Source organism: Gymnogyps californianus, chromosome 12 (assembly GCF_018139145.2).
Source record: "Gymnogyps californianus isolate 813 chromosome 12, ASM1813914v2, whole genome shotgun sequence".
NCBI lineage: Eukaryota > Metazoa > Chordata > Aves > Accipitriformes > Cathartidae > Gymnogyps > Gymnogyps californianus.
Window position 1 is genome coordinate 17,987,767 of NC_059482.1, and position 16,042 is coordinate 18,003,808.

The following is a 16,042-nucleotide window of genomic DNA, read 5'->3' on the forward strand; positions in this document are numbered from 1 at the left end:
CTTACCAGACTGTTTTCTATGCAAATGTAACTATTAATCTTATATAAGAAGAATATTTACTATAGAATGGCTATACTTGTCTTTTCAAAGGTGGTTAAACAAATTGTGTGTTTAATAAAATCTGTTTTATTTTGAGAAGAACAAAATTAAATCCAATAATTAATAAGGGTTTTAGAAGGCTAAACAACTCTTCTAAAGGTTTCTTCCTATCTTACATTCTTCAGAAAATATTTCTTAACAAATCTAAGCACATCCTGGAAATTATTGTTATGTCAGAATAGGATTGGGGTTTTAAATGTGTGGGTTGCTACATTGGTTTTCTCATTTATCTTAAAATAAAACAAACTCTGACTGAATCTTGGGAGAAAATTTTACCATGCTAAAATAATACCTTTAGAAGACAAGTGCTTTATTGGGCAAGAAGGGGAAGGGAGGACCTCAATGCTATGAAAACTTTTGGTTTTCTCTTGGAAATAAGGATTTTTGAGATCTCTTTAAAATTGGAAGAGAAAAATTACTATTTTTTTTTTTACTCAATAAGGAGAAAAACTTAAAAAAAAAGAGCAAAGTTGTATATATGACATGGCTTGCATTTAAGCAGGAAAGGAAACCCGAAGACAGTTAGAAGTCCCCTTATGATTAAAAAGATAAATAAACAATTTCCAGCTGTGATAACTGTTATCAACTGTAGTTCTTCTACAAGCAAAAAAATGATGAGTGAAACCTTACAGCCAATAAAGGTCTACAGTAAAAAAGAATAAGCTAAGTATATGTAACACTAGTGGAGAATTTGTTTGGGTGCATCTGTCTTTCCTTTTTAGAAGGAGTTCCACTATGATATGTCCATCCCAGATGAGTATCTTTCTTTTCATTCAGTGTTTTCTATAGCAAACACATTTAACGTGCAGTAATTGTTAAATATGCTGATTCAGTTTGTATTCTGAGAGCCAGGCTGGTGCAGGAGGTGGTGTGGAGTTATATGTGTTTGAGAAGATCTGAAGTCAGACACGTTTCAGGTGACTCCTGTTTGATTTGCGGGCTAGTATAGAGCTGAAAGAGCAGAAACGACTAACAAATACATTGGGTTTTTTTTTTTTTTGAGAAGTGTTTGGAGGATGGTTTTAATCTGATCTTTCACATCTGTGCTAGCATCAAACATAGCCTATCCAATATAAGCACAATTGTACCTTCTCTAGTCCAGCATTCAAACAGCAAACTCTTCTTTAGATTGTGATCAGAAACTTTGCTGGGATCTTACAAGGGTCCTGTCTGTGTAGCGTATCCTGTGTAGCATGTCCTGTATTGCTCTTGAGGAAGATTTGCAGAGTTACACAGTTGTCCATCTGTGAAAATGATATACTCTGCGTTGCTGATCTGGTAGAGCTGGAGCTGGAACACTAGTTGCTGAACAGACCTTGATAAAATTGCCTGGTAGCCATCAGTAAAAAGAAAAAAAAAAAAAGGTATGGTTTTGCATGTAATACAATACAGCTTTTACTGAAATTGAGTAGTCCTCATCTAGGATCAAGATGAGTTTTAGCTACTGTGTCTTAATTTAGGGGATTTAGAGGACAGGAAAATTTTTAAAGAGTCTTTTTTTTTTTTTTTTTTTTCTTCCTTGCTAATTAAACATAATTGCTATGTGTTTGGGGGCTTCAAGTTAACTGTTTACATCTTCCTTAGTGACTCCTCTGAGATCTACATGTACAGAAAAAAACCTATAGCATGATTCTTTCCAATTTATCATTGCTAGTTACAAATTACTAGCAGTTACTTTCTAGGCAGGCTGTAGTTTCTTTCTAAAGGGTGGGGATTAAGGTTTTTAATCCTCTGACCTGTTGAAGTCAAAGAAATAATGCCTGTTAATTTCAGTCAAATGGTTTAGAACTGCATTCAGTAATTAGTAGAGTTTCTGTGTCATAAGCATTGGTGAAGATAAATGACTAAATTCTTTTATTACCAAGAACATTGTAAGTGCCTGACAGAAATTATTAGAAGTAGAAGAATGCGTGTGTAATATATTTAGCATTACTAAATTAAGTAACCAGTTTACTTTATGCATTGATTACTGATCAAGTTAATTCTTAAAATTAACTTACTCTACAATTTTTCAGAGGACTGCAGAACCATTTTTCGTACCCTGGCTGTTTACCAAGGTGTGTTGATGTTTAGGAATCTATTCAAACCCTTAATATTTTTGCATAGAACTTGTTTCCATTTATAAGCTTTTTCTAACTGATTATAATTCTACTTCTTCTATTTAAGGTGATGCATATTTAAACTAAAAAGTATACTTCTTACCACTTGATATGAAGGATAGAAGAATTATGAATTTGTGAACATTCTGTTGTTCAAAAAAGTAGATTGGCATTTAGGTTTTATAGCTCTCAATGTATTCCCACCTACTCAAACATAAAATTAAATACCATGGCCCTGATGAAAAGCAGCAGCTCTGCATTGGTGATGTAAAGGACAATATCAGTAGACTGTATTTAGGATTTTTTTCTTTTATCACTGCATAGTTTAAATAAATAAATCCCCCAAATCCTAAGAATTCGATTTACAGAAGTTTGATTCAGGGTGGTAGTCCTTAAGTTCAAACTGTTTCCTGTTACCAGAAATGGCTGTACTGTTTCATGTGCTAAACCAACAATGTTGGAATTTTTTTTTATTAACCCTTAAATTATGTAGTACTGAATCCAGCAAGTCCTATGTGATCCTGTTCACTACTCAAATGAGTAAATGTCCTTGTTGCTTTGTGTCCTGGTTTCGGCTGGGATAGAGTTAATTTTCTTCCTAGTAGCTAGTACAGTGTGTTTTGGATTTAGTGTGAGAATACTGTTGATAACACACTGATGTTTTAGTTGTTGCTAAGTAGCGCTTATACTAAGTTCAAGGACTTTTCAGTTTCCCATGCTCTGCCAGCAAGCAGGTGTGCAAGGAGCTGGGGGGAGCAGAGCCAGGGCAGCTGACCCAAACTAGCCAAAGGGATATTCCATACCATAGAACGTCATGCTCAGTATATAAATGGGGGGGAGTTGGCCGGGAGGGGTGGATCGCTGCTGGGGCATTGGTCAGCAGGTGGTGAGCAATTGCATTGTGTTGTATTGCATCACTTGTATTTTTGGGGTTAAGTTCTATCTTTTTTTGTTATATTCCTTTTCATTACTATTACGATGATGATATTTTTATTATTATTAGTTAGTATTATATTTTATTTTACTTTAGTTATTAAACTGCTCTTATCTCAACCCGTGAGTTTTACTTTTTTTGTTTTCCCCTGATCCTCCTCCCCATCCCACTGGGAGCAGGGAGGAGTGAACGGCTACATGGTGCTTAGTTGCTGGCTGGGGTTAAACCACCACACCTTGAAGTAGGTCTCACATGTACTGTTTACAAGACAGAGCATTTTTAGGACCCAAGACCCTGACAGAAAATCTTCGTATGATCGCTTGTTGATATGATACTGTTAAGATGGTTTGAAACCTTTGTAAACTCAGTTAGCAACAGGAGACATGGGAGGGGGGTGGAAGGGAAGTGATTTGCCTGTTACACTGATCCTGTATAATTTAAGTTTAAATGCTTAGAACTTGAAGTTAATTTCCTAGAAGGCAGACATTGTGAGTTGTCTTTTGTGTAAGTCAGCCAAATGTTGGCTAATAGATCTGTGCTCAAAGGGAAGAGATGCTCACTGAATCTTTTTCTTCTGTGTAGATCATAAACTACTTCTGCCATGATTAGAAATGGCACACAAATTCCAAATTTTATCTCCTTCTGGGACGTCTTTGCATGCACGGAGCTGTGACTCCTTGGTAAAGTTTTCTCTGCTCCCAGATTCTGGTTTTGATGCATAAGTTGAGTCTAAGTGCCATAATCGTAAGTTTCTACTGCAAAAATATGAATGCAAAATAGTGTGGTCTTATCGAATAAATAACTAAACACTTGTTTACTCTCTGGCATTATTATTCCCATGTTGTATGAGCTTGAAGTGGCTGTTGGTTCCAGTAAGACTATGGGAGCGTTCTAAAAATCTGTGCACAATCCAGAAGTTATTAATTTGAAATATAACTGGAGAAGGAGACAGTGGCTAATATTAGTGTGTTAGTATTATTTATTAAACATATGCTAAAAGGATAAGAGCAACTGGTTTTATACCACCAATTTAACTCTCATTCCAAGAGGATACGCTACCTTGTCAAGTAATTATTTACTTTGTATTTTGCTAATAAGATTTTTAGCTAAGTTTTTAGTGATAAAGAAATACTAATACTGTTGATAACATAGGAGTTTTATTGCTAGTAAGATAACAAAGTGCTTTGACTACAAATAAAAATATGTGGGAGGTGGCTTTGGACACTAATAATTAGTTACTTGGTGTTTCTCTGTTTTGGGAAAATTGAAGTAAAATGATGTATTAAAGGCATGCATTGAAGGCCAGCAATACTTACGATTTCTTACCTGCCTAATACATATTTGCTGTTTTTCTTTTCTTTCCTCTTTAATACTTCCTCATGTTCACTATTTGGAAGGCTTTGAAAACTCTTCTGTATAATTTCAAAGCTGTTCAAAGTGCTGACAACTCTTCCATCACATTCTCTGCTATCAAACAGAAGGGGGATGGAGCAGATTCTTACTGGTTTTTAATTTATAAGAAAGAAGTTGCAGTGCTCCTCAAATAGTGGTTCCTGGTGGTCTTGCTGATACTTCGAGTCTTTTAGTTTTGTGGATCTAAACCACGTTAGGAGTCTTGTGCTAAGGATCAGAAGTAATAATGGCTCATGAGATGGCATATTTTTAAACTTTTCCATTGGTATAAGTTTCTCAACATCTTTACTTTAGTTTGTAGTTACAGAAGAAGGAAATATATGTTGAAGAAATCTACACTAATTGTTAAAGTATTTCTAGATGTTATGTAATAAGATACATTTTAAATTTTAAAAGGCAAGAGAAAGTGAAATTGGAATGGAGTCTAGTGATATTATTTATTCTGTGTCTGTAGTGTGCTGCTTCCTTTTCATAGAAACAGAATAGATAGTTTCTGTTCAGAACAGTTTGTTTCGGGGTGGAAAAAGGGATTTTAGCCAAGGATCTTTATGCTTTCATGCAGAAATGCATAAACTGGCAAGAGAACTTGCTCTCTCAATGAAAAATTTTCACAGAATTGATCCAGTTTACAAGCTTCTGAAAATCATTGTTTTCCCATAGCAGATTTTTTAGAAGTTTTTGGCCAAAATATGAGCAGATTGCATTTTTACTAATAGAAATGCGTGACTTTAGCACCATACTGTCGTTCAGCAACTTCTGATAGCGAGGAGCATTGTGGTTCTGGGCACTGGATCAGAAAGAAGTGAAACTGTGCATTTATTCCTCTCATTGGCACCATATCTGAATAGAGGAGGAAACATTCTGATCTGCAACATGTAGAGAAGATGTTAAGAAAATTTCAGGGCAGTGCTTTTGAAGAGAAGTACTGGGGGTAGGGAATACAAGATCAAGATAAGACACCAAAGCTGACAGGAATGGAATATTATGTGTAAGACTGCAGGGGCAGAGCAAGAGGTGAACACAAGGGGGGACTACAACTACAGAGAGGAAAAAATGTGCAAGGAAGGATGGAGCTAGAGCAGTCTAATCACAAAATAAGCCCATGTTCTAAACCAGAAGGTCCTTAAAATCCTCTGCTATTCAGTGGATACCACTACAGCCCATAGTAAAATAGTCATGGCCTTTCTTAATACTGTGCTTCTTGAACCCAGAAGGAACCTGAGCCTAAAATATTAGGCAGTAGTGCATGAAATGAGGATGGACTGTGGTTGCACGCATACAAATGCTTAACATAGCAACACGCATTTATGAAGCATTTTAATGTACCATTTCACAAAAGAGGATCAAAATTTGGAATAGGTTGCCCCAGGGAGGTGTCAGCCTTGGAGATAAGCAGAATTTGACTGGACTGAGCAACATAAAAGAACTCTGAAGTTGGCTTTGAGTAGGGACCAGATGTCCTCCAGAGACCCCTTCCAGCTAGACTTATATCTCAACACTTACTTGATGAAAGAACATTTAGTTATCCTTTTTCTTCATTGTTAGTAGTCTTGTTGTTCGTTTAAAAATCAAAATGTGTATCACATTCGCAGTCATCTCTACATGCCATACATGCATCAGGCCTTTGCTCCAAATCGAAGAGAAGACTTGGGATCTTACTTATTGGTCAAAAAATAATAATTTACGAATTATATCATGTGAATTCACTGGATTGAATATGCTCTATGTCCAGTTATTTCAATGAAAAGATCAACAAGGGACAGATACAGATCAGCACAGCTTGTTGCACTTAATAACGTATGGACAAAGTTTAGAAGAGTGCATACCCAGTTGAGACCAGAGTTTCATCTAGCCTAGTATCCTCTCTCCAGCAACGGCCAGAAGCAGATGCAATGGGAAGAATTTAAGAGCAGGGAAAACACGTGATGATACTTAATATTTTCCCAAACTCCAAAGATGCAAACCAAGAACTTCATGGGATAGGTACTGCTTCATGAATTTACTGGTCTTCCAAGAAATTCTCACTCATAAGTTTATCAGGTTTCCCTTTAATGTTAAATTTATGGGAATTTTAACATTATTAATTGAATTAACAATTTTAAGTTATGGGAATGTTAAATTCCCTTCCATGTTAAATTTCAGTATCCACAATTCCATTTAATAACAAGCTCAGAAGTTCAATCACAGTGTACCTTGTCTGCATCACTTTGGAATATATTAGCTAATTTGACATATTAGGTGACAAGTGCTAATGTAGCACTTAAATTCTATGAAACGAAGTGAGATAAAAATGGAAGAAGTGGTTTATCCAAGTCCGTCACCAGAAGGAGTCATATTGAACAAATACCTGAGAATCCAACAGTCTTTAAAAAAAAAAGAAAAAAAAGAATCCTAATCAGAGATTGAAAAGTGAGGGGAAAAAAAAACTCAAGCTACTCTTGAAGACAGTAGGAAAGCCAATGTGTTCACTGTTGAAAGTATTTCCTGCAATAAGAAACATGTTTTCTAAGTAATAATTAAACTGAGAACACCTAATGAAAAGCAAGGACTTGAGGACCAGAATTTACTTTTGAACAAGCAGCTCTGTGATTAAGCAGATCTGTGATTATGCTTACTGCAGCTTAAATTCAACATGCATTTGCCAGTGCCATTCGCTTCATACTAGATGTAAAAAATATGGGAGTGGAAAATGTTTTTTGTTTTGTTTTGTTTTTTTTTTTAACCTTTCCACTGAACATACTTAGTGGTTAAATATTGAAAACCAATGAAAATGTTCATTGCTTCTTAAAATATGCCGATAATCTTTTGTAAGCTATGTTGCTTAAACTATCTGTAGTGTTTTGGTAATTTAAGATTTTCATTTTCTGTATAGACTGTTAGTTTGGTCGTAGTAAATATGTGATAGTTCTCGTTTGGACACTTGCAAAGAGAAGCAAGTGAGATGCAAGTGTTTTAACCACTACCTTCTCATCAGTGTTTTTTCAGGTGGCCAATATGTTTGATGCTACTTTGATATAAAATAACTTCTATTGCCTGTATAAAGATTAAAGTCTTGTGTTTCATTTGTACCATAAAATGGCAGAAGAGGCTTGTATGCTGGAACAGTTACCCCATTTTCTGTTACACAGATCTTATGATTAGATACATATTAGATATATAGATAGATATATAACACATATATTTTTAGGACAGCTCTTTATCTGTGATTTTATTGGCTAGTTTGTCATCATTCTGCAATTATGCCACTGAAAACATATTTAAAGAGGAGTATTTGGCACGTTTCAAATATGAAAAAGTAAATATTTTGACACCCTTTAGTTACAAACAAATCAGATGAATTGGTATTGTGATTTACAGTGTAACCTTTAAATCTGAACAAAGAAATAATTGGTGCTTTTTCATTAGAATTTAACTAATTTATTCAGCACAATGTTGGTTCTTAATGTATTCTGAGAGGTTCTAAGATTTCTTACAGATAAAACTACTGGGTTTTGAATACAGCTTCTCTTTTTTACTTTTTTTTTTGAAAGGGCAAAAAGGATTCATGCAATTCCCTCATTTTTACCATTGAATGTCGTATTTAAACGTGTGAGTTTTGCATGTCAGACAGCTTTGAATGATTTTAGATCGTAGTCCATAGCTAATTTTTTTTAGTAAAAATAAGGGAAGATATATTTTGCAATGATAAATTGTTTATGATAAATCATTTATTGTTGTCATCTGCAGATGGTATTTATGCTAACTTTGTGCAGTTTGCCATTGTCAGTTTAAATGTTGGATTTTGCATCTCTTACTCATTTACAGATTTAAAATATGTATGATACAGAGGAGTTTGCGATAGTAAGGTAACTGCTTGCCTGTAGAGAAACTCAGTAACAGTAGTAGAAAATACTGTCTACTGTAAAGTTGTAGCTTTTTGTTTTGAGACATATGTTTCATTTTTCAGACAGCGGTGCTTCCTGAGTCTTATATTAAGAAGAACATGGGAATTGCTAGTGGATGTGGTGTTATTTTTAATCTTGAAGTTAAGTAGACTAGTATATGGCATTCACTTAGACATTGGGGTTTTTTCCTAACAGAAAGCTCATCATCACACTGGGTAAGAAGCAGAAAAGAAAAAATGAATCTTCAGATGAATTGTCTGATGCTAAGCAGACTCCGCAGCGGCCATTGAAAGATGAAGACTCACAGGTAAGTAGTCAGAATTTTTCCCTTTTAAATTTCTATGTTGTTATTTCTACAGGTCTTTTTTCCCCTCTCTCCAAAAAGTTATACTCCTTTTGACACAGCAACAGTTAACTCTCTCACTGCTGTCTGTCTCTCATAGGTAGAACCTTACATTATCAGCTACTTTTCCCAGTTGCAAATCAGAGTCCTACAGGTTAGAGTCCCCTTTCTGTAATGGGACATCAATGCCCTGCTTGTATCTGTTTCATTTCAGTACAGAAGTCCATAGATGTGAGACTAAGTACTCATCTATTGAGCTGGCAGTTAGACCTGATCCTTACTTTGGCTGACTTTGTGGGGAAAATGCAGAGATTGCCTAATAGAAGGGACATTTATCAGTGAAACTGGCTCTTTGAGAACATTTAAAAGGCTTGTTTCAAACTTTACTGTTTTTTCCTGAGCTCTGCTTCTGTAGAAACTGGAAGAGTTGGTTTCTTGTAGTGTTGGATCTGAAGGGAGCAATGATCAGTTTGCTGATAGGCTCTAGTTGCTTGTGGAATACTTCTGAAGGAAGTGCCGGATCAAGAATTAAAGTGGTGGAGTCATTCCCTTGAGGAGTATGTCCCTTGGAACTTTCTGCAATTTTTTCATAGATTGGCCTGGTATAATAGTAGCATAGCTAATTATTTACAAGATCTACGCACAAAGAAGTATGAACTGTTTGTAAGAGATTATATCCTATTTATGCGTATGTTAATAACAGAATTATAACTTTCTTGCTTTAGGGCAAACTCCATTAAAGGTAAGGTTATATGCTGGAAATGCACAGGTTTTTATCCTGTGGCAATTTCATCCACAGACATGAAATCAATATTCAAAATAAGATGTTGTTGAGTAAAAATTAATTGCATTGTTTGATGACAATGTCAGAAAACAATTATGAGGTACTCAGTTGACCTTTAGTATTTCACAGATAATAATACTGAGGGTAAAAAAAGATCAGAAGCCATTTCCCAGAATGACTTTTTATTAACTTAAGTGATAGCTTGTCTTAGGTAAAGGTTACCTGGAAGGGAACATGAAATTATTTATTTCTCGGGGAATTTGTCTCGGTATAGAAAGTCCATTTAGTATACTGAAGGAGGTGAAAGCAGGTTTGGTGGTTCTAAAGTACTGTAACTTATCAATAGTATTCTGTAATGAGATAGGTATAAATTTGTAGGCCAACAAATATAATACAAAAGAGTGAAGATAATTTCTTTTTTTCTCATTGCTTTTGGTTTTTTGGATATTTCATTTTTAGCACAGCAAGGGTCATCTTTAGTTCTAGTGTGGATAGACAGGGAATATCATCAAATCCCATGATCCTGGCGTGAAGGGAACAGAGGGTAGAGATAATAAGGGGTGGCATGGGATAGGAAAAAAAACATACTGCAGAATGTCACAGCACTGCCTCGTCTGTCTTAGAAGGAGTTTGGGAGAAGCATAGCAGGAAAGACATAAGTTGCTTTACTTCATTAATTCATTCTCTCTCTAGTTTTCAAACATTTTCATGATTTTCTTTTGCTGTTGCAAATAGCTGTCTATTTCTAAGCTCTGGGGGGCAATTTTAGGTCTTTTTTTTTTCCTGAATTCGTTTTGTATGCTTAGTTTCACAGTAAGTGTCTTCCTTAAATACGTTGATTTATTTCTTGGAAAAATGTGTGATACTACTTTATTTTGTGCCTTAGAGCATTTGTTTATGACCATGCTTCTAAGCTCAGGGAATTACAAAGTTTTTTTTCAAACAACTCAGGTTATTAATATGTTGGAGAACATACGTCTGTTGACGTTTTGTTAATCACTTCATACTTTAAGAAAGGACAAAGTGGGAAGGATTGAAAATGCCAGCTAATGCTTCATTAGGTTTTGAGAAATTGAACAAATACTTAATGAGTAAAACTTGAACCTGGTTCTTAATCCTTCTTTTCCTAATTCATACATCATTTTGCATTGTTCCTATTGGCTGGCATTAAAAAAAAAAAAAAATTCTACTTCTGTCAGCAAACAATTGTTGATTTAACTGTAATGTGACATAAATGTCACATTAACGTGTCTGTTTAAATCTGAAGTTTCTTTTTGTGCTAACACCCCACCCCGCACACACTCACTTTTTATTGAAGAATAGCTAATCTGGCTACATTATTGTGGAAAGCTGATTGAGTAGTTTCGTATATGCACTGTCCCAGCTTCTCTGGAAGAATGGTGATGCCCATTCTTTGATTTCTACTGTATATGTAGTGTTACTGTTCTACCTTACTAAAATACTTACAATGTAGTTGTTACAGTAGAGCTAGGTCTTTTACGAGATACCAGCCAGACGAAGGGCTGAATTTAACAGTCAGGAGGAAAGTTCCTGTGCTGCAATCTTACTGTTACTTAATATCTGCTCTGCAGAAGCCAGTATGACCACAGGATTTTGGTTTTTGTTCTATTCACAACTTCTTCTTCTCCCAGCTGATAACTACAGTGTATTGCAACCAGCAATGGCTTTTCCTAAACAAAAATACGCTTTGCTGTGTAGCTCAATGTAATTAATTTATTTTGTAGAGACTGTTTTGCTTTGCTGATTCTATTTTTGTGATGATGAGTTCTCTAAAGCAGATTGCAGTGTTTTCAAATGTTAGCTGACTAGTTTGATTCTGTTATCATTATTTATCCAATGGATTTACAAATTAATCTTATGGTTAAATATGCAGTCTCTCATATATTGGTACTGAGGGGTGGAAAGGATATCCTAATAATCTAAGTGTTTGAAACTTAAACAGTGAGAGAGAAGGAATTATTTTCTTAGACTGAACATTATTTCTCCAACTGGAACTTGTTGTCCTCAGAGTCTTGCAGGAACAAGAGTGGAAGATTAGAGAGATAAACTGCAAAGTAAGCCAAATACTGCTGTTAAACAAGCTTGATTAAGGTGGAAGAGAAAACAAATACATTAATAAAGCAACCACTTTATTAGCCATCAAATCAAACTTCATCAGCAATCTGACCAATATGATCTAATGAAAATCTTCATAATTTTTTGTATAGCACTGTTGTTTAGTAGAGACACTTGGCGTATTTTGTATCTTTCACTCAGATTCTTGAATTGGACAGTAACACACTGCTGTTATGCTGCATTATGAAATTGCTCTTGAAATACTGATGCTTATGGGAGATCTGTTATACACCAGCTTTGTTCCCATACCCTGAAAATACTGTTCTGTGTTTGCTTTTGAACTCTAAAAATAAAAGTATCAAATGTTTATATGAAACAGAAAAAAAAATAATTGATCAAAAATAGTATATGGCTACTTCTGTCCCTCTGTGATTCACATGCTTCACGTTTTCTATCAAATGTTGGCCTTTGGTTTTAGATACAGTTTTTGGTAAAACCTCTATTTTTATTCTCCTGCATGCAGAAGAGAAGATCAAATCGTCAAGTTAAAAGGAAAAAATATGCTGAAGAAGGAGAAGGAAAACAATCAGAAGAAGAAGCTAAAGTTTCTGTGAAAATCAAAAAGAATTCTGCCCCTTTACCTGCTGAACAGCCTTTACAGTTATTTGTGGTAAGTAAAAACTGGCTTGGTCTGTAGTGGGAACTTTCCATTTGTCTCAAGTAGTTCAGTGAATAAAGCTCATAACTTGGAAGGAATACGTTATTATTACTAAGCCATAGTTTATTTAATGTGACATTTTGCTAAGATCTTGAAAACTGGACGAAATGGCTTATTACTATTTTTTCTTTTCTGTTATAAACATTTGTTGACTTAAGTGAAGTTAAGGATAGGGATAAGACTAAAGATAGGTATATCTCAAATAATGTGTTATGCTGCGTAGGCATGTGAAAAAGCTGTATGCTAATATTATCATGACTTTCAGAAGTATAAAATTAATTGAGCCTATGAGGATATCTGCTTACCGGGATTTTTAAAAAGGATACTCCTCCCTTTTTTCCCCTCTTCAGGTTTACACTTCACTGTTTAACTTGTGCCAGCTCTGCTACTCAGACTTACTGTTGAGCCATTCTAGGTAAATAAAGTGGCAGGAAAGAAACAGGGAAAAAAAAGTGATTGTGAGATGTTTGAAGGAGTGCCAAAGTTGTAAGGGAAAGAGAAAGATAGTATGATTGGGAACAAATCAGACAAGAGGGAAGGCAACTTTTTATTGGAAGCAGCCTTTAAAGATTGGCTCTTTATCTCTGGAACCACAGCTTCGGTCTTGGCAGAGCTAAGTAGTCCCGTATCTGTGTCACACCTAAGCCCTGCTGGAATTCCCAGGCATGACCTTGTCTGCCTGATTCCACAGCATGTTTGTTATCTATGTTCAGAGTAAATCTATTAAATTGAGTTTGACACATGCTGTTTTTGTTTTATTAATTTTATTTTAACCTGCCTGCCAGAGTTCTTATTTCTCCGTATGTGTATAATGAAATTCTGGGTATGTGCACTGCATCAGGTCAACTCAACAAGGCATTCACAGTGAGTGTGTGTCTGGAAAGCATCAGAATCACCATTGCTTGCACTGTAAGTGTGTTTGGCAGGTGAGCATTGTCTCTGATGCTCTTTGGAAGTGCCAGACTTACTGTACTTTTGCATGTATTTCTCTCTGGATATAGACCTGGATTTTAAATTTTACTCCCAGACTGTTAAAGAGAATGCTACTGGTAGAGGTCAAATTTGCCTTTATTGTTGGTCTTTTAACATGCCACTTGTGTTTAAAGGTTTTAAGCCTGATCAGTTTGAAGAGAGGGCATTTACTGCAATTCATGTCATTGTTTTCCTGCATTTATAGGAAAATCCAAGTGAAGAAGATGCAGCGATTGTAGATAAAATCTTATCCTCCAGGGTAATAAAGAAAGAAGTAAGTGATTGTCATGGGATCAAGTGGCTTATTTGAAGAAGGGGTTTGTATCTATCATTTTACATTTCCGCTGAATTTCCTTTCCTAGATATCTGCTGGGATGACAGTAGAAACAGAAGAGTTTTTTGTCAAGTACAAGAACTAGTAAGTATTACAAAGTTGTTTCATTGGAGGTGTTGACTGAAATAATAAGTACCATATTAATGTACTAAAGTTTTGTATTGTTTGAAGATTACTTATAACCAGATTTTTGTCATCTTTTGAGATTTTTCTTTACAAATTTCATCTTAAAATTGCTAAGAATCTGCATTATATTGTTAGTAATAATTTTAAAATTATCAGTAATGTGAAACCAGCACTGACCAATAAGGTGACAGTCATTATTGCCAAAAGAATAGAATTTTTAGAGAAGATATATTTATTGAATTCAGCAGGGGCTACATGCCTGAGGCTAATTTTAATTTCATGGATTTAAATCAGAGCTGTTTTGTGAACTTAGATTAGATTTACAGTGTCATACATTTAGGAGAGGTTGATGTAGGAGTCGGTCTTACAGTTTTAAAAAGAAAAAAACTTCTAGTGATAGAAATGATTTTACATCAGAAGCAGGAAATAAACAATGAAGAAGAAAACTTTTTCCATATTTTCCTATTTTAAATTTCATACCTATCTTGCTGTCACTACTCAGTTCTTGATGTTGAAGATGCAAACATGTTTTTTATTTTACATATGTGAGTAATTTCATTAGATTCTTGCTAAGAAATGTAATTTTTTTGAGACTCTGGATTCACATGTTTCTAGAGACCATGTAGCTCTTGTTTTCTGAAAGGGTGAAGTCTGTCTTTTCATCCTAGAATGAGTAATACCCAGCAATAGCTCATCTGTATTTCTAGCATATCTTTACACAGCTTAAAAAGTGATGAAAATATTGTAAAAAGGGGGTGTGAGGAAGAAATATATGTACTTCTGTCAAACCAGTCTAACTTCAGAAAGGCTTGCTTGTGGTGCAGTTAGATGCTGTAGGTACTGGTGCTCACGCTTCCTCCTTCCTTCAACTTTATTACTTCGTGCTTATCTCCCAACCCAATCTGATGGCATGTTCCTTTTTGCCATGGGCTCTGATGCTCCTCACTGATCTTTTAATGGGCTCAGCTGTATAGTTCAGTAGTACCTGTGAAGAGATGTTCACATGAAGAACATGAAAAAGTTAGAACCAGTGTATTAAGTACTTTGTATCTCTGGGTACTTTCTGATAGAGGTGTCAGATTTTAAACATAATTTATTTAAGCTCACTTTAAATGCGCTTGTTTCTCTTCTTGGGACACATGAAAGGAATTTGTGAATCCATAGAGTTCTATGGATCCTAGCCCAAAAACACTGCCTTAACTAGATGCTGTAAGGTGATTATTTGGAGGAATAAATCTTTGATCTTTACAGTGAATTCTGTCTTAAATGATAAAATGTTCTTTTTTGAGTGAAATTCTGGTTTATAAAATACATTATTTTAACTGTATATTAAAAATAGATAGTAAGCTTTTGCTTTCACTAATATGTTAATGTTAATCTCTGTAATTTTAGCTCTTATCTCCACTGTGAGTGGGCCACAGAACAACAGCTTTTAAAGGATAAAAGAATCCAGCAGAAAATAAAACGATTCAAACTAAGGCAAGCACAAAGAGCTCACTTTTTTGCAGATGTGAGTATGAAATATATAATTAAATAAGCTTTTTTTTCCCCCTTGTAAAATTGTGATTAATAGTTTGCTTTTAAATAGAACAGCTGAATATTGAGAAGTAAAAATTAGCCATCGTGGTTGGGTTTTTGGTTGCAGCAAGGAGTTGTTTGTTTAATGTAATTTTAAGAGCAAGTCTTCTGGAGTCACTGAACTGACCTGACTTGCGTGGTATAAAATTGGGATTGTTTGGGTAACTACTTAAAAGTGGTAAGGAGAGAAAGATTATGTTAGTATGGCTAGTTTCTCTACTATATGACTTTCCCAAGACAGCACTGCATCCCTAAATGACTGCATTTTCTATTCTAATGTCAGAACCCTCTTCAGTGCCAGTTGCCAAAAAAAGGGGGGGAGGATTTTAAGGTGTGTGCAAAAGCCTCAATAGTTTCCAACTGCCAAATTAATTTTGTGTACGATGAGACCAAGTCTTAGCATATACCAGCTTTTTTTGCCTGCCTACTGATTTTATTAATCTTGCATTGCAGATGGAAGAAGAACCTTTTAATCCTGACTATGTTGAAGTAGACCGGGTATTAGAAGTATCTCTTTGTGAAGATAAAGACACTGGTGAGGTAAATATATCTTAAAGCAAGTCAAGAAGATACACCTCCAAGTAGTGTTTGGTAGTCATAATTTTAGCAGATTTCAGAGCAACACCTTAATGATTTTAAGCTTCAATAGTATTTTTAATGAGACATGACAATCTTGTCATTT

At 35.1% G+C, this 16,042-nt stretch overlaps 1 protein-coding gene across 1 annotated transcript in view; it reads left to right on the plus strand.

Annotated features, from left to right (window-relative positions):
* Nucleotides 1-16,042, plus strand: part of CHD9 (chromodomain helicase DNA binding protein 9) — a 98,628-nt gene that overhangs the window by 46,632 nt on the left and 35,954 nt on the right. The window contains 6 exon segments of the mRNA XM_050904319.1: nt 8,625-8,736; nt 12,156-12,302; nt 13,528-13,596; nt 13,685-13,740; nt 15,175-15,292; nt 15,814-15,900. Coding sequence (XP_050760276.1) covers nt 8,625-8,736; nt 12,156-12,302; nt 13,528-13,596; nt 13,685-13,740; nt 15,175-15,292; nt 15,814-15,900 — 589 coding nt within the window.